Source organism: Arabidopsis lyrata (assembly GCF_000004255.2).
Source record: "Arabidopsis lyrata subsp. lyrata unplaced genomic scaffold ARALYscaffold_3, whole genome shotgun sequence".
Classification (NCBI taxonomy): domain Eukaryota; kingdom Viridiplantae; phylum Streptophyta; class Magnoliopsida; order Brassicales; family Brassicaceae; genus Arabidopsis; species Arabidopsis lyrata.
The window spans coordinates 22,088,560-22,111,213 of record NW_003302553.1 but is presented as its reverse complement, the minus strand read 5'-3'; the positions used below and the strand labels follow the sequence as shown (position 1 = coordinate 22,111,213).

The 22,654-nt window shown below is 35.2% G+C and overlaps 3 protein-coding genes across 5 annotated transcripts; 1 reads left to right on the top strand and 2 right to left on the bottom strand.

The window, feature by feature from the left end:
- Positions 1-4,196: 4,196 nt before the first annotated feature.
- LOC9322184 (serine/threonine-protein kinase/endoribonuclease IRE1a) lies at positions 4,197-8,049 on the bottom strand. 2 transcript variants are annotated; one of them, XM_021033597.1, is made up of 8 exons: positions 7,919-8,036; positions 7,630-7,807; positions 7,216-7,453; positions 5,881-7,136; positions 5,511-5,683; positions 5,016-5,262; positions 4,636-4,939; positions 4,197-4,554 (listed from the first exon to the last, which is right to left on the bottom strand). In XM_021033597.1, the coding sequence occupies exons 2-8, from the start codon at positions 7,782-7,784 to the stop codon at positions 4,408-4,410; spliced, it is 2,520 nt and encodes an 839-aa protein (XP_020889256.1). In that variant the 5' UTR covers positions 7,785-7,807; positions 7,919-8,036; the 3' UTR covers positions 4,197-4,407. The 2 variants fall into 2 exon arrangements, with proteins under 2 accessions (XP_020889256.1, XP_002884063.1); XM_002884017.2 differs by having other exon boundaries at positions 4,268-4,554; positions 7,630-7,834; positions 7,919-8,049.
- Positions 8,050-8,523: 474 nt separating this feature from the next.
- On the top strand, positions 8,524-15,317 carry LOC9320130 (exosome complex exonuclease RRP44 homolog A). The gene is made up of 24 exons (XM_021033595.1): positions 8,524-8,722; positions 8,809-8,940; positions 9,026-9,183; positions 9,388-9,443; positions 9,591-9,713; positions 9,823-9,953; positions 10,057-10,297; positions 10,382-10,538; positions 10,817-11,057; positions 11,208-11,364; positions 11,483-11,551; positions 11,831-11,956; positions 12,031-12,083; positions 12,172-12,278; positions 12,565-12,619; positions 12,715-12,814; positions 12,986-13,097; positions 13,495-13,615; positions 13,823-13,882; positions 13,974-14,079; positions 14,156-14,251; positions 14,483-14,564; positions 14,655-14,720; positions 14,954-15,317. Exons 1-24 carry the CDS (start codon positions 8,669-8,671, stop codon positions 15,150-15,152), a joined length of 2,802 nt encoding a protein of 933 aa, XP_020889254.1. The 5' UTR covers positions 8,524-8,668; the 3' UTR covers positions 15,153-15,317.
- LOC9322183 (protein PIN-LIKES 5) lies at positions 15,314-17,816 on the bottom strand. 2 transcript variants are annotated; one of them, XM_021033604.1, is made up of 10 exons: positions 17,670-17,816; positions 17,353-17,596; positions 17,198-17,277; positions 16,975-17,099; positions 16,725-16,846; positions 16,372-16,635; positions 16,190-16,290; positions 16,061-16,113; positions 15,788-15,973; positions 15,314-15,703 (listed from the first exon to the last, which is right to left on the bottom strand). In XM_021033604.1, exons 2-10 carry the CDS (start codon positions 17,485-17,487, stop codon positions 15,579-15,581), a joined length of 1,191 nt encoding a protein of 396 aa, XP_020889263.1. In that variant the 5' UTR covers positions 17,488-17,596; positions 17,670-17,816; the 3' UTR covers positions 15,314-15,578. The 2 variants fall into 2 exon arrangements, with proteins under 2 accessions (XP_020889263.1, XP_020889264.1); XM_021033605.1 differs by having other exon boundaries at positions 17,353-17,577.
- Between the last annotated feature and the right edge of the window lie 4,838 nt (positions 17,817-22,654).

Sequence of the window (22,654 nt, the reverse complement as noted above, 5' to 3'; positions counted from 1 at the left end):
GTACTAAATAGAAAGAAATCATATAGAATTGAGAATTACGCTTCCTCCTCGTCAAAGTAAAAGAGAAATCAAACTCTTCCTTGAAACTGCTTGTCACACTGCTCGTCCAAATCCTCGAAATTCTGAACATTTTTAAACGTGTTTCTAAGTTGCCAATATTGAGCAGCTTCTCTCTGAATGTCCCTAGCCTCGTTCGCTGCTTTTCTTTCGACCTTCTTTTCCACCCATGCAGCTTTACAGCGGTCAATCTTATTCTTCATCAAATCCCTGTTATATGCGAGTTGTTGTTCTGTCAGAACAAGGATGGGTTCCTCTGCTCTTCTGCTTTCCTCAGCATGTTTCTCTTCTGCAGCCCTTTCCTCTTCCTCAACATGTTTCTCTTCTGCAACCCTTTTCTCTTTCTCAGCACGTTTCTCTTCTGCAGCCATTTTTGCTTCCGCAGTTCTTTTTGTTTCTCAAGTTATTTTTGAGTTTTCCCTTGAAGCCTCTAAAATAAGAGGCCATGATTCATATATAATTGTAGCAATCTCAATGCAGACATAATTGTTGTAGTCAACTTTGGCTTCTTTGTAATTTGAGGAATACAATTGTTGATATGTTGTTGGCGTATATGTACATAAATTTCACAAGGTTAATCTTCTATCAGGTAAAATAAATTTCTTAATCTCTTTCTTTATAGGAGTTTATTATTAACAATTGGCTTTGAAATCTTCCATTGTTCAACTTTTGTTACATGTATTAGGAATCTCAAAATTCTTTTGGAGCTAAGGTACCATTCTATGTCCATTTTTTTCTCTCTTACGAACATTATATGTTCTTGTACCAACTATTGAATAAATCATATTAGCGGTAATAATCACATCAACGGAAAATTCTAATGTTATTTTGGTTGAATTGCATGTGATGTTATAATTTGATATGATTTGTAGTAAAAATTATGTTGTATAAACTGCATATTGAGTTATATTTACAACAACGATTATTTTTTGGAAGAATACCGTGAATACGAGTTCATGTCCACTCGATCCTCACTTTAGAAGAAATTCTAAACTTCTTACATTTACTATTATTACTCTCCCTAATAAACACTAAACGATATTGTACAAATCTCAATACAGACATAATTTCCGCGATCAACTTTGGCATCGTTGTAATTTGAGGAACATAAATGCTGAGATGTTGTTTGCCTATGTGTACATAAATTTCACAAGGCTAATCATCTATCAGGTCAAAAAAATTCTATATTTCTTTCTTTGTAGCAGTGTATTAATATCCATTGGCTTTGAAGTGAGTTTCTTCTAATCTTCTTCAAGTGTTCAACTTCTGTTACATGTATTAGGAATCTCAAAATTCTTTTGGAGCTAAGGTACCATTCGATATCCAGTTTTTGTTCACTTACGAACATTATATTTTCTTGTACCAACTATTGAATAAATCATATTAGTGTAAATAAACACATCAACAAATTTTTTTTTATGTTATTAAGGTTGAATTGCATTCGATGTTATAATTTGATGTGATTTTTAGTAAAAATTATGTGGTATAAACTGCAGATTGATGTAGTAAATTAGTTGTAGAAATATGAGTTATCATAACTCTTGTGCTTAAAAAATTGCAGTATATATTAATTAAACTAATTATGTTAATATCAACAATAATATTTATTAAATTAAATAATAAATTAAAAAACTAACTTAAACATAGTTAATGTTACAAAAATATTTTTGTAACATAGAATTTTAATGATATGTTTATGAATAAAATTAATAACAACAATTTTTCTCTCATATTCAAATAAAGTTAAGACATTTTTCTAATCAAAAACTAATTTTTGTTTTTTTAAAGAAAATCGTAACTCAACTTACTTATAATAAAAAAACAAGTAATATAATTCAAAAACATATTTAGCTAAAAATAAAAGGCTTTATCTTATTTGAATAAGTTAATCTACCAACTCTACAAAATATGAAACACAATTCCATATGATATCACCACTCTATTTTTGACTTAGTCGATGTTAGTTTACTTTGGTTAATCGTTTGGTTCCCATAATGACGCCGCTATAAGGGGGTCATTATTATAGAGGCGTCATGGTTTTGTCAAATACGATATCCACCATGCCCTCTCAGTTACTTGGTTTTAAGTTTTTAACGTTGGTCAATGGTCAGTCGATTACTCGATTAATAATCCAATTTAGACAATTTTTATAGTTACAAATTATAGAGGTCGGAAAAGACATTTTGAAAATTGTAGAGATCAAAAAAGGTTATTTTCCCATTTCCTTTTCTACTACTTTGTTCAAGTTTTCGGGGCGAAAATGCAAAATTCCAGATAGTGTTGGGGTCTCAATTTCAAAGAATACATCTTGAAATAGACGACAAGGAGCTTGTGGATCTTGTCCTAGCTCATCCATTTGAAAATTCCATGAAATAATTTCAATTTGTCCCCTTGGTTTTCAAAATTGATCTGAATAACCCTCTATTGATGACTTGAAAACCCTCTATATAAAAAATTGTTTCAATTCAGATTCTCTTTGAGCTCATTTATTTTTAAAGCGCAGCCGCTAGAGTTCCCTTTCCTGTGAGTCAAAAAGAGTAGGTTACATTTAACAAGTACAGAATGAAATTAAAAATATTTACAATTTGGTCCACTGGTTTTGATATTGATCTGAATGCCCCTCCTTCGATGTTTTGGGTTGTTTCAGTTCAGGTTCTTAATGCTATGAATGGTTCGTGTCGTTTGACTCAGAAACTAAGCCATGAGATAGGTAAAATAGCCTAGCATTAACATGTTATACAAAAAATGTAGAGTCTATAGCATATAGGAGAAATGTTATACACCTATACGCCAAACATGACTTGATGGCGATTTTCAATGTCTACGGGATCAAAATGGATACCAAATTGACATTTAACCTCTCTAGAGAGCAAACAAATTTGACATGCACCAGAAACGATATATGGATGTTTTCCGCAAACATTTTTTACGTTCAATTTAACAACAAAATGTTTTTAATCATTCTTGTTCAATACATTTTCTTATGGCGTTAGATGATTCGTTACCGTAATTTAGATTGGAAGAATAATGGCCAACTATAACTAAAATCGTAATAAGAAGACTCCAACTATAATTTCCTTTAGTAATATTCAATGCATTGTTTTAATTTTTTTTTACCAAACTCAAGTTCTTAATATCTAATATCTTTAACCATTTTGTAAATACTCTCAAACTCGGGGAACCTCTCTCTTCTCTCTCAAATATCTTTCAGAGAGATGGTCTCCGATTGGATCTAGTATGTGAGTTTCTTTTCATTTGCTTTTGTCTTCCCTGCAAATCAGAAAGTCTTTCTCTTCTCCATCACAAATCTTTCAGAGAAAGAATTTTGGCTTGCTTTTCCGACGAAGCTTTTGATATATCTTTCTAATTGTCTCCGTTGATCTTGGCTTCATCAGCGAGATCAGATGGCTTTTGTCTCCGGCGAACCCAGCTTTCACAGTGAGTTTTGTTCGGCTAAGTTTCTGGCCTGCTCGGCTTTTAAAGCGAGCTTGTTCGGCGTTTCTCCGGCATCGTTCGGCTTATTCAGCGAAGTTGGCTGGCTTTATCTCCGATGTTCTCGTCGCCATCTCATCAGGCGAGTTCGATCGGCTTTGGTTTCTGGTTTATGGTTTAAATCGAAGGTAATAATTTCAAGAGATATGTGTATCTTTAAAATTTTCGTTCCTTGGTTTGGGTTTGTTTAAAAGGCAAAGATCTTCGTTGTGTTAATTTCCTGGTTGGGAGATTTATTGGCCTTTGGTTTCCAGAAGGGGTTTCATGATTTGGGATCTTGTTGAGTGAAGATCTTTCAGAAGTTTAGGGTTTATTAGATTGCACTCATGGCTCTACCGGGTCGCGTGTTAAGTGTAAATGTTCCTGGGATAGGGATTAAGTGAGAGATTTAATTTTACCCTTACTTATATTTTCTGTTGAATTTCTGTTCGATCTCTTCGTTCAATTAGTTTTTGCGTTGCCCTATTTCACTCGAGTTTGTTTAACTCGTTTAAAAGCTTTGTTTCCAAGGAAATTATGTTTTCCGTTGGCTTTGTTCTTGGGAAGTTTATTTCCAATGTTGTATGTTTTTACAATAAATAAAATATCCAGATGAAAAAAAAAAAAAAAAAATACTCTCAAACTAGATTCTAAGAAAAAGATACACATTTCTAAATACATATCTTATTTCGTTGCAGAATACGTCACTTGAAACATAGTTTTTACATGAAGAGATATATACATATATAACTATATAAGTACTATATGTTGCAGTCTTAAGTTATACGTTAAACATTTAGATAGCAGTTAATTTATGTAATATAACAATGACAAACATACAATAACTAACATATAAAGTGCTGGATGCGAAACGGTCTTTTAGATGATGTTGCATTTGAAGTACTTTTTGAATACTTCTTCTTCCCTGCAGTGCAGAGAGATGACTCTATAGACTTCAATCAACAGTTTTGGAAACCGTACAGCAAAGTACTCGTCAAATCCTTCTGGAACTGTTCCGACAAGTTCCTACGACATCAAAAGTTTCAAAATAATCAGTTTAAGCTCGTGTGCGTAACGGTGTTGGAGGGATTCAATTATAAGATGAACCTGAATTTCTGGAGGAAGTTCTCGATAATGATTCAGTTTGTTTCTGATGACTCGTAACAAGTCACGAATGCTATCGTATTTGTAACGCCTGTAGCGCCCAATGTTTGTGATGAAAACAGGTTCTAGCTTTTCATCCCATTTCCCTCCTATAGCCACTGGAGCTGTACTCTCCATTGCTTTCAAGATTTCAGAATCAGCTTCTCTATTTTCAAGCTCAACTCGGTCACTAGCATCCCGAAGGAAAGATAGTCTCATCTCTGAGTTCCAAAACATAGGATGGAGTAGCACTTCGGTTGCGCTAGGACTGCAAATAGCAAAGAGTATAAGAGATTAGGCTTTGTGGAGTGAATTTTAATCATCAGAGAGGAGAGTAACATTACCGTAAATCAGGGTTTGGGTTCAACAAACGGGATATGAGGTCTGAAGCTTCTGGAACGTGTTCTACTAGAAATAGGTCGACTTTGTTCTTCACAATATTGACATCTCGTTCAAGATCATCTCCAAATGGATGCTTACAACCGGTTATCGTGTAAAAGATGAGACAACCTAAACTAAACATGTCCACTGCACGAGTTTGACGACCATGTAGAAGCTGCTCTGGTGCTTGCCATCCCGAACTACCAGAACCTATAAATGTTAAAGGAGATATTTCAAAAATATGGTTTGAAACTCTTTTCATAAGCATAATCACATATTCAACAAACGGTCATACACCGCGTTCAGCCACTAACATGCGCTCTCCTGACCAACTTATGCCATTATGTAGTTTTTCTCTAGTGTTAATTTTGTTTTGCAAGATCAATCAGACTTATTTCTGAAAGTGTTACAAATCCAATATTTTGGGGATCAAACAAAGTTAATATAAAACAACGTACCTGTGGCAAGGTGGCCCAATGATGACATATCTCTGGACATACGCTTGCTAATGCCCATATCGGAAAGTTTTGCACTCAAAGTCATATCTTTACTAATTAACACATTTTGTGGCTTCAAGTCCCGATGAACTATTCCCAATTCGTGTAAGTGGACGATCCCACAAACTATATCACTGCATCAGAAGACAAACAATATGAAGAATATAAGTTTAAACAGTAAATCAGTAAACAAGGTTTAAACTAATCTACAGTTTATTGTATCACATAGCCAGACTTATCAGAACCATAGCTACCTTTGATGTTCAACTGAAACATCTCTTAATCCAAGAATATTATGACATATATAAAAAAGTACAAAGTCCAAATTAACCTCATTAGTTTAAGCATGAGAGGTGATGGGTGGCCCCCCACTTTCCAAAAGTTGTTTCCTTTGTTAACTCCCTCCAAAGAATCAAGTTGGATCTTATAAGCAGTCACTCCTTCAGTAGAATCGTTGTTTCCCAATATTTTTGTCATAGAAAACTCTAAATAGGATTTGATTAGATCATCTAAACTGCACGTGCAACGCTCTAGAGAAAGGTATACAAAATCTTGATCATACTCCACACCATACCACCGAATGATGTTTGGGTGTTGGTCTGATGCAATGAGGTTTTGAATCTCCTTGAAAGCAACCTCATGATGAGATCGAACAATGCGTTTTACTGCTACAGGCCGACCTTCGTAAATACCCTCGAACACCACAGTTCCGTTACTTCCCTTTGCAATTTCTTTACTTGACAAAAACAACTTACCGATCTTTCGCCCATCAGTTGCACCACTTGGAAAGTTATTGAAGCCTAGTAACATTTGACCTCCTTCAATGAGCTCGAATTGATCCTGGCCACGAGGAACTGACTGCCTATTTGCATCCTTCCCTGATTTACGGTTCTTCTTCTTTTTGGAAGGTCCAGATTTCGAACTAACATCACTGCCACTCGACGAAAACTTTTTAATGAAAACAGAGACAACAACACCCAGAAGCACTAAAGGGACCAATAACTTTACTGGTGACCATTGTCCAAACACATATCTATATTTGTGCCCATGTTGCTCTTGTAACTTCCTTGATTCTCTGGCTTTTTCAAAATGCATGATGCTGTTTTCGCTCTCTAAGTGATTTTGCGAAGGGGAAGGTAGCATTTTCACTTTCATTGGCTGATCATGGAGCACCCTAATAACAATTTCTGGGCCACGAACGTCAATTTGTGACCCACATACCAATGGCATATAAATTCCAGTTTGAAGTTTAGGACCGAGCTCATAGCCAGAATTGAAAACTGGATCACATAGTAAAGAAGCTCTGAAGTGAGAAACCGTCAAATTCCACACAAGCTTTCCAGTGGTTTTACTAAAATGCTCTAGTTTGGAATCTGTTCGCCTGATAAGAAGAGGTTCATTCACAAAATCTTCAGTGCTAGCGGGCTTCACCATAGCATTAGTAATTTTAGTATCTCCGGTTGATTTGTAAACATGAATCAGCCTCCCTGATCTACCATCAACCAAATAGGCAGTAGTTGTTTCTGACCCAAGAGTCACACCATCATCCGTCACAAGTGGCCTCTGCCTAAAAAAGTCCTGAACTGTCTGCAAATTCGACGAGAAAATGTGTGACATATGTATTAACATAATTAAACGACTACAAAGTCTTTTGTGTTTTTCATACCCAATTATGATAGCCATCAACAGTTGTAGCCGCCTTTGAGTTGTTCAGATATTCTACTATTATGTGAGGACGACTTATCTCAGTAGCATTTTCTGTGTTGTTATTAGCACTTAGAGGAGCCTGATATAACGAATGCATAGGTGATCCTGTTGAAAAGGACCATATTGTTTGCGCTGGTGATTGCTGCTTTAAAAACACTTTCCCAGACGGATCAACATCAAAGTTCGTATTGGGCTCACTGATTACAAGACAGATAACATCACAACCAATAACCACATAGAGAAATCAAACCAATTATGACCACCAAAACATAATCACTAGTTCATCACGTTTCAATGCTAATGATACCCTAAAAAACTGTGACCAAAATTGAATACTAAGTCTTTTTACATGTAGAAGATGGAAGAAACTCACTGACGAATCTGCAAAATCGTTCTGCGGCCGGGACTAGATGGCACGATCGGATACGTCACATCGTCGGCAGCGCCGCCGCAAGGAGACATGATCCATGGTGAGAGTAGCAGTAGTAAGAAGAATAGATGGCGGAGAAAAGGACATCTCGGCGGCATGGTCCGGATCAATTATGGAGAATCTGAACAGAGATAGAGATGATGATCAGCTGTGAAAACAGAGGAGGACGATTGGATCATCGAATTTAACAATCGGGAGATAAAAGATAAGAGAAGGGGTTTTCGAATTTTACCTGATGGTGAAGTCAACCAATGGAGATAAGATGCGAAGGTTTTGTCTGAGGCTGCGGTTTAGGGATCTCCCGGCGAGTTTCTCCTCCCTTGCCCCCACCCTAGTGTGCCTAACGCGTTTTCCTTTTGAATCTTCTTCTAACAATTTTTATTTTTTTAAAGAAAAATATTACAGAAGGTAAATTAAAAAAAAAAAAAAAAATACAGAAACCCTCGAACGAACCAAACACTGTTTTGTCTGAGGCTGCGGTTTTAGGATCTTCGTGGGCCCCACCGTACTGCCCAACTAAACTAATTCGGCCGAGCCGAGCCAATAAGTAGTCTGTTCGTTTCATCGCCGCAGGCGGCAGCGGCAGCGGCGCCGGCAAACACTACCGCAGGTTGTTGTTCGTTTTGTCGCCGCCGACGCTGCGGCAACCGCTGCCTCTGCTGCAGGTTTTGTGTTCGTTTAGACGCCGCTACCGCTGCCGCCGCCGCTGCCGCAACCGCAGAAGGTCTTTTAAAATTGCTTGCTGTGTTGCTGTGTTTACTTCGGTTTGATCAGATTGAGCCGGTCAGAGAAAAAAGGTAACCAAACCGGTTTAAACCGTCGTCGTTTCGTTTACAAGGAACGAATAAGGAGCTTGAAATTGAAAATTTAGGAGTCACTTTGGCTTAGGTTTTAAGACTTTAAAAAAGCTTCCCGTCTCCGTTCTGACGACTGAAAACTTCTTCACCGGCGAACTCGAAATTTTTCCAGCAAGAAATTGAAGATGTTGCAGAGCAAAGTTTTCAATAAGAAAACCAGAGGAGGAAGAATCCAAAAGGTCTCTCTTCAATCTCTCTATACTTCTTTTTCCATTCGAGTTTTTGATCGTTATTATAACTTTGTTGTACTCTTTGTCTGCGACAGCAAGTAAGAGAGGTTTATCTAAGAGATGACATATACTGTGGAGCTTTTTCTTGCAAGTCTTGTGATTCTTCAGCTGCTCGTTTGTCTTCCCCTAAGATTCTTGTTGTTGATACCAACGTCGTTCTTCACCAAGTAATTTTCCTTTGTTTTGATTATATAAGCTAAACATTTTTGAGCTTGTGGATATTATTTATGTAATTGTTTCTGTTTTTTGTAGATTGATTTGTTGGAAAATCAAGCTATAGACAGTGTTGTTGTTCTGTCTGTGGTGCTGGATGAGGTTAAGAACAGGAATAGATCTGTTTACAACAGAATTAGAGCTCTCTGCAGCAATCCAACCAGACAGTTCTATGTTTTTTCCAATCATGTCCACAAGTAAGACCTTGTTGGAACTTCTAGCTTTTAGATTAACCAGATTTTAGGTGGACAAAAGGATATAGATAAAGAATTCAATGATTTGGGAAATGCTGTTTGGTTATATTGATTAATTTCTCTCATTACTGGAACTTAATAAGCTATATAAACGCTTTTCTCCGTGTTCTTATCGTTGTTTTCTCGTCTTTGCTTAACTCTCCACAGGGATACTTATGTGCAGGCCATGGAGAAAGAGAGTGCCAATGACCACAACGATAGAGGTTTTATTTACTATTTAATCTCCTTCTTCCTTTGCTAACATATCGTTACTTCCTTGATGATGTATCAATTTACATACTTCTCTTGGTATGCACCTGTTTATAAAATTTCTTTATATTGTCATTATGTATTATTTCTTTGGAATTCAGCTATTCGCGTCGCTACGCTATGGTACCAGAAGCATCTAGGGGATACATCTCAGGTGTTACTTGTAACTAATGACAGGGAAAATAAAAGGAAGGCCACTGAAGAGGGAATATCTGCAGAGACAAGTATGTAAATCATCTTTAGTTTTCACAGAAGCTTACTTTCCAGCATTCCAGATATTGAAGCTCGGTTTTGCCAAACATGATGTTGAAGTTTATCAATGAATGTTATCAGTTGAGGCTTATGTTAAATCAATTGGACAACCTGAATTGCTGGATCTGCTTGCCCAACCAACCAATGAAGACGTAACTATGGAAGATGCAGATGATTCTAGACCTTCGAAGAGGAAACTTATATACCAAGAGGTAATGAAGATAACATATTTGTTTTATAATCTCAGATTTGGGTAACTTGATACTGCTATCAAACAACTCTTATCTCCAATTTTGTTCTTTTTCCTGCTTGCAGCATAAGCCCATGTCTGAGATTACTGCTGGCTTACACCGTGGAATATATCATCAAGGAAAACTCCGTGTCAATCGTTTCAATCCTTTCGAAGCGTATGTTGGAAGTGAGAGCATTGGCGAAGAAATAATTATCTATGGGCGCAGCAACATGAACAGGGCTTTCGATGGTGATATTGTTGCGGTCGAACTCTTGCCTCGCGATCAATGGCAAGAGGAAAAGGCATTATCTATAGCTGAAGAAGGTTTCTTTTAATATCTTCATGTATTTCAAACTAGTTATCTGCTTGCATGAACTTGTGTTAAACTTATCTTTCTTTCAAATGCAGATGATGAAGAGGACGATACTGTTCATTTGGCTCCCAACAGTGCTGATGATGCTCCTAGAACCTCAAATTTATCCCAGGAAACTTCTGGGGATAAAAATGCTACCCCTGCTCGTCCATCGGGTCGTGTAGTCGGTGTTATCCGTAGAAATTGGCACTCGTGAGTTCATTACTTGATTAACCCTATCTTCTTGCTGGTATTTTCTTAATGAGACATTGATGCATCCTATGAGATTATTTTAACAGACATGTTCATATATTCTCCGTAGAGATGCCTGTCTCTGGTGACTACATATATGAATTGACAATTATCTTTACTTCTCTTGACTTCAGTGTCTTTTGTCTGTGCAATTATGCTTTGCTTTTTTCTTACTCTGAGAGTCTGTTTCAAGCCATGGTTTCTGGATGACGGTTCCTAATTTGCTTGGTATCATGCAGCTATTGTGGATCTCTTGAACCAATGTCACTACCGGCTGGTAGTGGTGGAACGGCGCATGCTTTATTTGTCTCTAAAGATCGCAGAATTCCCAAGATTCGCATTAATACTCGACAGCTGCAGAACCTTTTGGATATGAGGATAGTAGTGGCAGTTGATTCTTGGGACCGTCAATCTCGATATCCTTCTGGTCATTATGTACGACCAATCGGCAAAATAGGTGACAGGGAAACTGAAACAGAGGTAAGGGCATTATATTAAATTACTGGGCTCTGTTCTAGTAGGAGGTGGGAGGGCGAGAGTTGGACAAGTATATTGGTTTCTTTTTCCAGGGAAGTAACTGACATAGATAATTGGAAATAACATCAATACTCTTATTTGTGGATGCTGCAGGTTGTATTGATAGAGAATGATGTTGACTACTCGCCATTCTCTTCTCAAGTTCTGGCATGCTTGCCACCCTTACCCTGGTCTGTATCTCCTGAAGACGTATCCAATCCTATTAGGCAAGACTTACGACATTTGCTTGTCTTTAGTGTGGACCCTCCGGGTATGTACCTAAAGCTCTCTACTCATTTGATAGTATATGATTTTAGCCAATTTTAATTTCTTCCAGAATCTGCCGATAGTTGTGTACAAGCAGATTAACTTGTTTGTGTTGCTAACAGGTTGCAAGGATATTGATGATGCACTACACTGTACATCGCTTCCAAACGGGAACTTTGAACTTGGAGTCCGTATCCTAGAGTCCACAGAGTCTCATTTAAATATGACTGAGCTTTCAATTTAGGACATTTCAAGAGTCAATGAGTTACAAATCACTTTGTGGTGTGTTACCGTTTTGCTTCATAGTATGATTTTATCATAATTATCTTGTGCCAAAAGTGCATTTTAGGTGATCGGTGTTATGTCTTCTAGTATTTAGTCTCTTTCAGAAATTTTAGCTAGTTCCGTTGTATTCTCTCTTCATATCCAGGGAGTGAATTTATGATGCATATCCTTGACCATGATTTTAGACATTGCTGATGTAACAAATTTTGTTCACCCTGGTACTCCTTTGGATGATGAGGCATCAAAAAGAGGCACATCTGTCTACCTTGTTGAGCGTCGTATTGACATGCTTCCCAAGCCTTTAACTGAAGGTAATATCTCTTCGTACAGAATACATTCCTTTTCTGTTGGAATTCCAATGCACTAAACATGGTTTTACTTGCAGATATTTGCTCGCTTAGAGCTGATGTGGAAAGGCTTGCATTCTCGGTTATTTGGGTATGATTTATCCATTTTCAATTGTCACTACGAGGCATATTTTAGCAAATTGGTAAATGGTTAGCTTAAGCTTAATTCATATATTTAGGAAATGAGCCCTGACGCTGAGATTATCTCAACGAGATTCACAAAGAGTATAATCAAGTCTTCTGCAGCATTGTCTTATGTTGAAGCTCAGGCTCGGATGGATGACAGGTACATTTTTTTACCATAGAGTTAGAGGGTCAGTGGCTTGTTTGTTTAGCAGCTTACCTTTGCTACTACTGTAAAATTCTTACATTTCATGCTCTCTAGTCATTTGACAGTGGGAAAAATGGTGACAATAATTGTTAGAAAATTATTGCACTTCTTATTCACAAAATTAACCTATCTATTAATGTATTCATGAATTTAATTTTATATTATTCTGAATTTTAGAGTTGTTTCAGATTCCATCTTTACATTATGCCCAAGATTGACAAGTGTAACTATTTTCTGGCAGCCGATTGACAGACTCCCTGACTACAGATCTGAGGAACATGAATACTTTGGCAAAGGTTTAAGACACCTCCTCTCAGATGTTGTCATATGTTCCTGGAATCATAGAAAGAACACAATATTCTGACCTGTTTTTTGCTCTTGAAACCTGTAGATAATGAGGCAAAGGCGTATCGATAGGGGAGCCTTAACTCTTGCTTCTGCTGAAGTCAAATTTCAGATTGACACCGAGACGCATGATCCTCTCGACATTGGTATGTTTTCTGAGCAAAATTTGCTTCTTCTTGATGAACATGAACGATATATTCTTTAGTCTCTGTCACCCAAACACTCATGAAGTACAATCGCCTCTATCTCTTTGAAAGATGTATTCAACTTATTCATTTGTTTGTCATTCATCACCGTGACTCTTGTGTTTTGCACAGGCATGTATCAGATTCGTGAAGCAAATCAAATGGTTGAGGAATTCATGCTTGCTGCAAATGTTTCAGTGGCTGGACAAATCCTTAAACTATTCCCTTCTTGTTCACTATTAAGGTAAAGTTTGCGATAGTTCTTGAAGGTTTAATGGCTTTCTCTTACATTGGTGGTGTGTTTCTCAAAGATAGCAATCATTCTGTATGTGTTGAATGGTTTCTCTGCGTAAAACTGATTTCAATTTTTTCCGAGATGTGACAAATTAGCTTTCAATTGTTGCTAAAGATGCCTATACTGCTATACTGGTTACATGAATTGTTTACCATTGTCTTCTTCGTGAAATTTGGCCATAAGTGGTTAGATTAGATAATTTTGTGCATATTTAGCAGAATGAATATTATGGGATCCAAGTAGCTGTTGAGTACGGTTTTAGTTCTTACAGGCAATTATTTGATTTTCTGTTCACTTTTATTATCAATAGTAGTTCATCATATCTCTGATTTCGTTCTTCATGCAGGCGTCATCCTACTCCAACAAGAGAAATGCTTGAACCACTGCTGCGTACTGCTGCTGCTATTGGATTGACCTTAGATGTCTCTTCATCTAAAGCTTTGGCTGATTCACTGGACCGAGCTGTGGTGAGTATTTCTTTTTGTCTGCACTGTCTTTATCGCAGCCACTGTTTGCCATTTTGAGTACATCCTTGGTTTCATTCTACTCATAATTAAATGCAATTGGCACTTTTAAGTGGAAGTTGAATGCTATACTATCTAAGTAACTTACTTCCTTGTTTCAAATTGCTTTCGTTTTCTTCGCCCAATCTTAACAAAATGCTAATTCATCAGGGTGAGGATCCATATTTCAACAAGCTGATCAGGATATTGGCAACTAGGTGCATGACACAGGTAATGCTTCCGTGATGACTGAGTAGTTAAATTGCTGGTGATATTCACAGGATATCGCCATATTTAACATTTTAAATGTATGACTACTCAGGCTGTGTACTTCTGTAGTGGGGATCTCACTCCTCCAGAATATCATCATTATGGGCTTGCTGCACCCCTGTATACTCATTTTACATCCCCTATCCGGAGATATGCCGGTAACTGCTAATTGCTCTGTCTTCTCGTTTTTTCGCCTGCTAGATGCTATAACCTTGCTTCTTTCCCTGGTTCTAGATGTCTTTGTGCACAGGTTACTTGCCGCTTCACTTGGAATATACAAGCTTCCAACAGTGTTCCAAGATAGACCTCAACTTACTAGTGTTGCTGATAGTAAGAGTTCGCTTACCCCCTGTGGTTTATAACAAGGGTTTATTATTTTTGAGCATTTTGAGTGTTCTGAAATTTTTTGTAAACATACGAGTCTTTTGTCCCTTCCTGATGTGTTTTGGAACTTAAGGTCTTGTTTTGTCATATATAGCTGAGAGATAAGGAGAATTCAACTGTTCATACTTTTACTAATGCACTGGAGTTTAAGTATTCTAACTAATTGACTTGTTTCAGATTTGAACTATCGGCATAGGAATGCCCAGATGGCAAGTCGAGCTTCAGTAGAGCTTCACACTCTCATCTACTTCAGAAACCGGTATTGATCATCTATTTTTCCAGAATCTTACTTGATTCTAAAGGTAAGGACTGGTAAAGACTAAGAGAAACTTTGTGTTTTATGTTGCAGACCCACAGATGCAGAGGCGAGAGTTGTGAAGATAAGATCCAATGGTTTTATAGTATTTGTCCCGAAGTACGTTCTCTATTCTTTGCTTATTTCACTATCATAATATAAAGTTCATAGCATTTGTAGCAAGTGTAGCCGATTGTTTTTAGCCGATTGTATAAAGATTTAACTCAAGACACAAAAACCGTTTTGCAATTAGAAATTTTAGTAGAAAGAGTACCCAACCAAAGGATTGGCTAATTTTTTTTTTTTTTCTTTTAGCACCTTCTGTTTTTTCTTACACTGGAAACGTTATGCAGGTATGGAATCGAAGGCCCTGTTTACTTAACTGGAAAGGGAGAGAAAGGAGCTGGTGATTGGTATGTAGATGAGGAGAAGCAGAAGATTGTTAAGATGGATGGAAGTTTATCTTACAGCGTCTTGCAAACAGTGAAGATTCACATGGAGGTAGTAGAGCCTCAGCCTAATCGACCGAAACTCCAACTCTCTCTCTTGTAAAACTCTTCAACCTTGTAGTTTCACTTTCACTTGTGCACCGATGTCAAGAGTTCAGGTGGTTTTATGTTTGTTTTCCTCTTTGCGTTCATTGTCGAAGTCAAAGACATTGTATCATCATTTCATTATCTATAGATGGATGCGAGTTTTGGGAGGTGCATCACTTTTGATCCAATATGCTTTTTCATTAACTTGATGTAATACTTGATACAATATTTGCGTTTTACAAATGGGGATATGGAGAAAAATGAAGATTTGCAGAAAGGTACACATGCAACCAGAAAAATCTATCAAGTTACAATCAAATTTTATGTGATAGACAAAAAGAATGGTAAGATCCCTTCACAGATATTTGGCATCTGTTTTCCTCATGGTCTCTGTAGTAGTAGAGAGAAAGAATCTTCTTGTTCTCATAGAGTTGCAGGTTCTTTAAACTAACAAGTGAAGGAAGATGGTGGACCATACAGTGAGGGCCAGTATCGCGACCAAGTAGGTCCAAAGCATGAGCACTGAGCACTCGTCTTGCGCAACATTGTACAGCTGTGTCATGGTACCTGTAGGTTTCAATTTGTCTTTCCTCGTTAATATTGTTCTTTTAATTTTTCTTGTATGAACTCAGTTGATGATTTATGACTAACCGATATTCATGGCAGGTGGGAGGGTGAACTGAAGCATCAAAACATACTGAAACAAAGGATCCGCTGGAAGAAATCCGAGATTTGCAGCTGTTAGTACAATGCCTATACCGATAATTGGCATAATTATGTACCGAACACAGACTATTCCAAGTACAACCACTGGTTTGACTGCCGAAGAACGTAATCCTGGTCGATTTGAACCACAGTAAGTTGGCAAGTTTTTTTATTATTTTGATTGATAGTGAAATCTGAGTTGTGTATTGAGGGATTTACCTTGAATGAGGTTGCCCCCTAGTATAATAGTCATACAAGGAATGGTCCCATCTCTGCATAATCAGTTAAGTTAGTGACTTAAGATGCAAATGGTCAGGAGGTAATTCATGACAAGATTGTGGTAACTACCCAAGAAGTTTTGCAGTGCTTTGTACTATTCGTAAAGGAGCATCATCACCTATGATAAGATTTCTGAGCCATCTAACTGCACCGAAGATGAAACCGATAATCTGAAAGCATCAATCATGTCACATTAACTATTCATTCACTCTTAGTATATTCCTCATTGCTAGTCGGTAAAATGAACTTACTGCACCAAGTGTAGGTGGTGCGAGAAGTTCCTCCAATATCTCATGGAGGAAGTCTACTACTTTCCTCCAAAACCCTGTCTCTTCCTTTACCACTTTGTTTTCCTTATCTTCGGGTGCACCGAGGAGATGGGTCTTATGATCAGCCTCTAAGTCGCTATTGGATGATTTAATTGCTGTTCTCTCAGATTCTTCTATGGCTTGAATTCTCATTGCGGACCCTTTTATCAACCGAAATGTGTATGTCCATATGTAGAAACCCCCTAGCTGCACAATTACCAGTATAAAATTCAATTTTGCTTCTCTTTTTTCCTCATCTCATACGAAGATACCTTTATAACGTTAACATTACATACCGCCATGGAGAAAGACGCGTAAGAGAGCCCGACGGTTCTACATACACTTCGGTTACCAAACGGACTCTTGTCCTCGTCGCAGATTGCTGGGACAAGTATGATTGGTAGGTTCCCCATATTTCCTATTAAGCAAAATTGAGTTTCTCCATGAGAACAAAACAAAGATATATGTAACATAATACATGTACTATGATGATGACGTTCACAGGGACAGCCGGACAGGGAGGGTCCAAATAATTGGTGGCATTACCTGCAGAACAAGTTGCAACAATAAGACCTTCAAGATAAGGAGGTGGTTTCAAAATCTTAACAACCATCCACCCAAGAAGTCCTCCGATTAGAAATGTAAGTCCCATGTTCACCGGCATAAACCACCTTTAATTTCACATTAAAAAAAAATATATATTTTTCACCGTTTTTACTAAGTTACCATGATCTAAACAAGGGTAAAAAAATGATAGGAAAATTCTTACCATGAGATAATGTCTTCAAGTGTCACCGTCTGAGCTAGATTGGCAAACATGAGAGCCGGTGCAAATAGTACAAACACCACCTAAACAAAATTTGAGTTCATTAAAACAAATCTTGATTGTTCAAAGATTCAAGAATGATTGATGAATTGATTTACCTTGTTCATGGAATTACGGGCTTCAACAGGGAAGAGCTTGCAACGATCAGAGGCCAAGAAAGCTCCCACAAGACTCATGACAAGAACTTGAATAACCGGCATAGAAGCCACCTCCAACAACGACCAGAATCCCATTTTTTCTTTGTGATTCTATATAGTAAGGGATTATTATGGCTCAAGCTCGGATCTTCTTCTGCTTTGGCTGCTTCTTCTTCTGCAGTTTATCTGCAGAGAATTAATAAGCCTGAGAAGAGAGAAAATATACGAGGTAAGCAAAGATTTACGTTGAGTATATACATATTTATATATAAACTTACAGAAGCAGAATGATTAAACTATAATTTATGGAATTGAGACATGCCACAGTTTTGAGTATTTCGAGACCCGTATCATTGGAGGAGTAGCATAAGCTGCGTGTTCACGTTGAAACTAAATAATACATTTCTTTCCATATTTATGTAAATGTTGTTTTGACCCTATAGAAACCAATTCAATCCTCTATTATTACTAGTTCTTTTTATTCTACATCTATTTTAATTTATTCATATTTTAGAAACCCGTTACATAGAAAGTATCGGAAACTATAAAAAAAAAATTTTTATCGGAAACTACAAATACAAACAATTACGTAAGTAATGATGTATAAGTACTTTTTTTATTATTAATTTTTGATAAGGACGAATTATATGTATAAATGATGTATATCTTTTTTTTGGCTAAATGAAAAACGTTAGAACGAGTCTAATTTGTTGTTGGAATTGCTGATTTGACTTAAAATGATGTGAATATTTCTTTTGAGAAATGTTAATTTAGACATTATCTTAAAGAAGTTTATAAGCTAGGGTATGGTGGTGGTTGTGAATAAATGGATACATTCATCAGACTTCAGTGCCAGGTTTCTACACGTGTTTAACTGTTTATAAATTATAATGCAAATATACGGACACCTAATGTTAGTTAATGGGCTCTACTTAAAAAAGGAAAAAAAAAAACTAAAACTAGTTCATACATATAATTTTGTAAAGGGGATATAGAAGAGTAACATGGAGGAAATATATTGATTTTTTTTCTTTCTAATTTTTATTTAAAATAATTACTGGAAAAAGTGTTGTATATTGATATTATTAGTTTATTATAAGAAGAAAAAATTATTATGATATTTATGATATTGTTTTTTTGGCTAATTTTTATGATATTAAAATCACTAAACTATTGTATTTTAAGAAAATATCATGAGATCCTGAAAAAAAAGTTTATCAGGACAGGTACTATCTGGGATTCTGGATACGTTATAAAATGCTGTACCTGTTGACTACGTCAAATTATGGCTGAAAAGTAATTTACAAGTTCTTAAGAAAAATTTGATAGAATATTATATATCAATGGTAGACCCCAAATATCAATGATTCAAGTTATGGGATGGAGATGATTAGATCCACTTCAAATGCAACACGTATGCCACAATTATTTTGGTCACCTATGTTTTAATACTATAAATCAAGTTAATTTTAAGAAGCAAACCAAAAGACATTAATTTATAAAAAAAAAAATAATGTCCTATACACACATAGGAAATATGGAAAAAAAAAAAAAAAGAACCTCTAATAAAAACCAAAACAATATAGAATCAACCTTTGAAATATAAAAGTTACTGAAAAACTCCTCAGTTTGAATAAAAACCCTTAATTTAATTTTCGACAATAACAATCATTTAATTTTGGGAATTAAAACAATGTTGTTTTAGATAGAGTTAGACGAAAAAGTATTCAAATATTGAGATTATACTACTATTGGTTAAGCCTTGTTAGAATTTAAAACCAAATCGAACATCTCACCTCAAAACACCATTAACAATAAACAAAAATCCAAAGTCAAATCGAACTCGTATAACCTACATGGCGTAACTCTAGATTAATAGAAATCAAGCTTAATTACTATACAAGCAAAAACTTCAAATCTTGATCTTCTCTAGTTCCAAAACCTCTAATTCTTCAAAATTAACAACTCTTTTATAAATCGTAGAAATTAAAATAGATTTTTTTCTCGGAAAATTGTATATTTAACTTTGTGTACCATTTATAGATTGTAACCAACCCCAAAATGATAAAAAAAAAAAATGTTCTATAAGGAGAAAAACAAATGGTATCGACGTTGAGGGTTAGAACTAAAGATCATGCATATTGAAAATTTTAACTAGATCGGAAGCTTTTATACAGTTGATATATAGTCTATTTTGGTTTTGTTATTTGGAAGTTTCCTTCGCATTTTCTCTATATATTTTTTACATCTCCTTTGCATTTTCTCCATATTATATAATACACATGACTCATGCATGCATAAAACAAACAAAATTTTAAATTAATAAAATTCGTAAGATTATTCCCGAATTTGAACTTACAAACATGACATATGCGTATGCATAGAAGCGTATTTAATGGATCTAAATTATTTGGTAAGATGATTTGCCTACAACTCATTACGAAGCCATAAAAGATCATCACCATGATCTTTATATCTAAACCATATCGAGATGCTTGAACGTAATGATTAGTATTGAATCTTAGGCACGTAGATTCAAACATCGCAAATATAAAATATGGATTTTTGCAATAATATGATTCGAAATCGATTCTATCAAGCATGTTATGATCAGTTTATCGTTTTATTGGTCAAAAGCAATAATTATCAAACTTATACGTATGGATCGTTTGATAATCAAACTTTGGTTAATGGTTCATCCAAAAAAAACACGTTTTAAGAAATGAATAGAAAGTACCTGAACCAGGCAAGAACTCAGAAGAATCTATCTCTATCCGATGCATTAGGAAAAGACAAATTACCTTTGACAAAAAAAAAAAAAAAAAAGACAAATTACGCAGAGATAGAGGTGAGATTAAAAAAAAAAAATTGATGTGTAAAGTCAGATAAAATCCAAAAAGGGTCAAACAATAATTCTGTTTTCCGTGTTTTTAGCGTTTTATATCCACCAAACAAAGTAAAAAAGACCAATGGAGAAAGATATATAAGCTGTCTTTACCCTAACATGGTGACAGTTGCTTTTTTTTTTATTTTTTTATTTGTTTTACTTTTGTTCAATTCTATAGTTGGCAAGTTTTACTATTTTATTTTTACTATCTTTTTTTATTTACTTTTTTGATAAAATGTTTTTCTATTAATTGATTACGAGTAGATCATTATGTTACGTTCGGAAACATCGTTATTTTCTTCAATCATTCGACGTATTTTTTTAAATTATATTATAAATTTTGTAAAAAATTTCCCAAAAATATTATGAAACTAAAAAAAGGTTATATTTTAGCTAATATATTAAGATACGCAACATACACACACAAACACATGACACATGCATATGCGTATGTGTGTCTTTGTATAGAGCTGGAGTCTTAGAGGATATATAAAAGTGGACTACGTCACGTAAATTGAACAACACAACAAATTAATTAAATTGACGAATCATTAGTGCTGAGATCATATCGTTTGGAATCAGCTAATATCAAATGATTATAAGATCCATAATAACAATAAGATAAATATAAAGGTAGCTTAAATGACCAAATCAACAGACCGTCCCAAAAAATAAAAAAAAAATCAACAGTCAAGTTAAAACAAAAATGTCGTCCACACACAAAGCTTAAGTTTAAGTCTGCCTAAACCTGAAACTTTTTTGGACTATCGAAAACTCCATATATCCAAAAAAAATATCAAAGCGGATTATGATATCCGATAGAAATTGTTTTTTTTTTTTTTTTTTTTGTAATATCCCTGAGCACCGAACTTTGATTTAATATCAATTCATGTGATCCTGAAATTAAGAACACATGTGTCTAAATTATTCACCTCCTAGTCCTACATAGTTCATGTGAACCATATATCATTCTCTCTTGCTTTTTCGGTGCAATATATAGAAGTTAAATACATATATGATTATATAATAATTTACATGAAAAAACTCAAGTGTATGAATCCAAGGCAAAGGCAAAAGATGTGGACCTTCGTCATATTTTGTAGTGTGGGACAGATTTTTCAGGTTTTTTTATCTTTTCGAAAAACGTTACGATTCTGGACGAGTTATACTATACGGCCTTGGGGAACCCACTGTCTCTTCCAACTATTGGGGGTTTTTTGTGTATTTGAAAGATATAAGTTGCTTAATATTTTTACCGAAAATTACATAGTTTGACTCAAATTTAGAGAAAAATAACTAGATTAACACTCAAATATTGTGGTCTACTAGAATAACACAAATTTTATGTTAAAAGACCAAATACCCATTTTATTTTCAGTTCTATTAAAATAAAATAATTAAATTAAATAGAAAATTAAAAAATACAAAAAAATTATAAAACTAAAAAAACGAAAATTGAAAAAAAAAAAATACAAATGAAAAAATATAGAGAAATTGTTAAAAATGTCCCTTTTTCAATACCCTTTTTCAAAAATGCCCCCTTTGAGAGTCCATTTTTAAGTTTGCCCTCTTTTAATTTTTAATGACTATTTTACCCTTATTTGAAACAAAATTAGGTCCACAAAATACAAAATATTTTTTGGCGGGAAAAGTGATCCTTCAATTTTTCCCGCCAAAACACTTGTAAAAAACCTTTAAAATACCTTGTAAAATTTTCCCGTAAAAATTTTTCCCGCCAAAAAATTTTTATTGCGGGAAAAGTAATTCCGCAATTTTTTTGGCGAAATTTTTTTGGCGGGAAAATTTTTGGCGGGAAAATTTTTGGCGGGAAAAATTTACAAGGTATTTTAAAGGTTTTACGAAGTATTTACAAGTGTTTTGTAAGGTTTTACAATGTATTTTAAAAGGTTTTACAAGGTACTTATAAAGTTTTATAAGGTTTTTTATACGGCTTTTACAAGTGATAAAACCATTATAAAAATCTTGTAAAACCTTATCACTTGTAAAAACCTTATAAAATAGCTTGTAAAATCTTATAATATCTTATAAATACCTTGTAAATACGTTGTAAAACCTTTTAAAATACATTGTAAAACCTTATAAATACCTTGTAAAAAACCTTTAAAATACCTTGTAAATTTTTGGCGGGAAAAATTTTCCCGCCAAAAATTTAACGCCAAAAAAATTGCGGAATCACTTTTCCCGCAAAAAAAATTTTTTGGCGGGAAAAATTTTACGGGAAAATTTTACAAGGTATTTTAAAGGTTTTACAAATTTTTACAAGTGTTTTGGCGGGAAAAATTGGGGGATCACTTTTCCCGCCAAAAAATATTTTGTATTTTGTGGACCTAATTTTGTTATATTTTCTTATATATT

Excerpts from the sequence above, each read along its gene's own strand:
- LOC9322183 (XM_021033604.1), bottom strand. The coding sequence starts at position 17,487 with ATGGGATTCTGGTCGTTGTTGGAGGTGGCTTCTATGCCGGTTATTCAA. Across the intron at positions 16,847-16,974 it reads TGTTGCAACTTGTTCTGCAG|GAAATATGGGGAACCTACCA; the intron begins GTAATGCCACCA and ends TTTGCTTAATAG. Across the intron at positions 15,974-16,060 it reads AGGGGGCAACCTCATTCAAG|GATTACGTTCTTCGGCAGTC; the intron begins GTAAATCCCTCA and ends CAAATCGACCAG.
- LOC9322184 (XM_002884017.2), bottom strand. The coding sequence starts at position 7,784 with ATGCCGCCGAGATGTCCTTTTCTCCGCCATCTATTCTTCTTACTACTG. Across the intron at positions 5,684-5,880 it reads CTCATGCTTAAACTAATGAG|TGATATAGTTTGTGGGATCG; the intron begins GTTAATTTGGAC and ends CTTCTGATGCAG. Across the intron at positions 5,263-5,510 it reads ATTGGGCCACCTTGCCACAG|GTTCTGGTAGTTCGGGATGG; the intron begins GTACGTTGTTTT and ends TAACATTTATAG.
- LOC9320130 (XM_021033595.1), top strand. The coding sequence starts at position 8,669 with ATGTTGCAGAGCAAAGTTTTCAATAAGAAAACCAGAGGAGGAAGAATC. Across the intron at positions 11,552-11,830 it reads GAACTTTGAACTTGGAGTCC|ACATTGCTGATGTAACAAAT; the intron begins GTATCCTAGAGT and ends CCATGATTTTAG. Across the intron at positions 12,620-12,714 it reads ACATGAATACTTTGGCAAAG|ATAATGAGGCAAAGGCGTAT; the intron begins GTTTAAGACACC and ends TGAAACCTGTAG.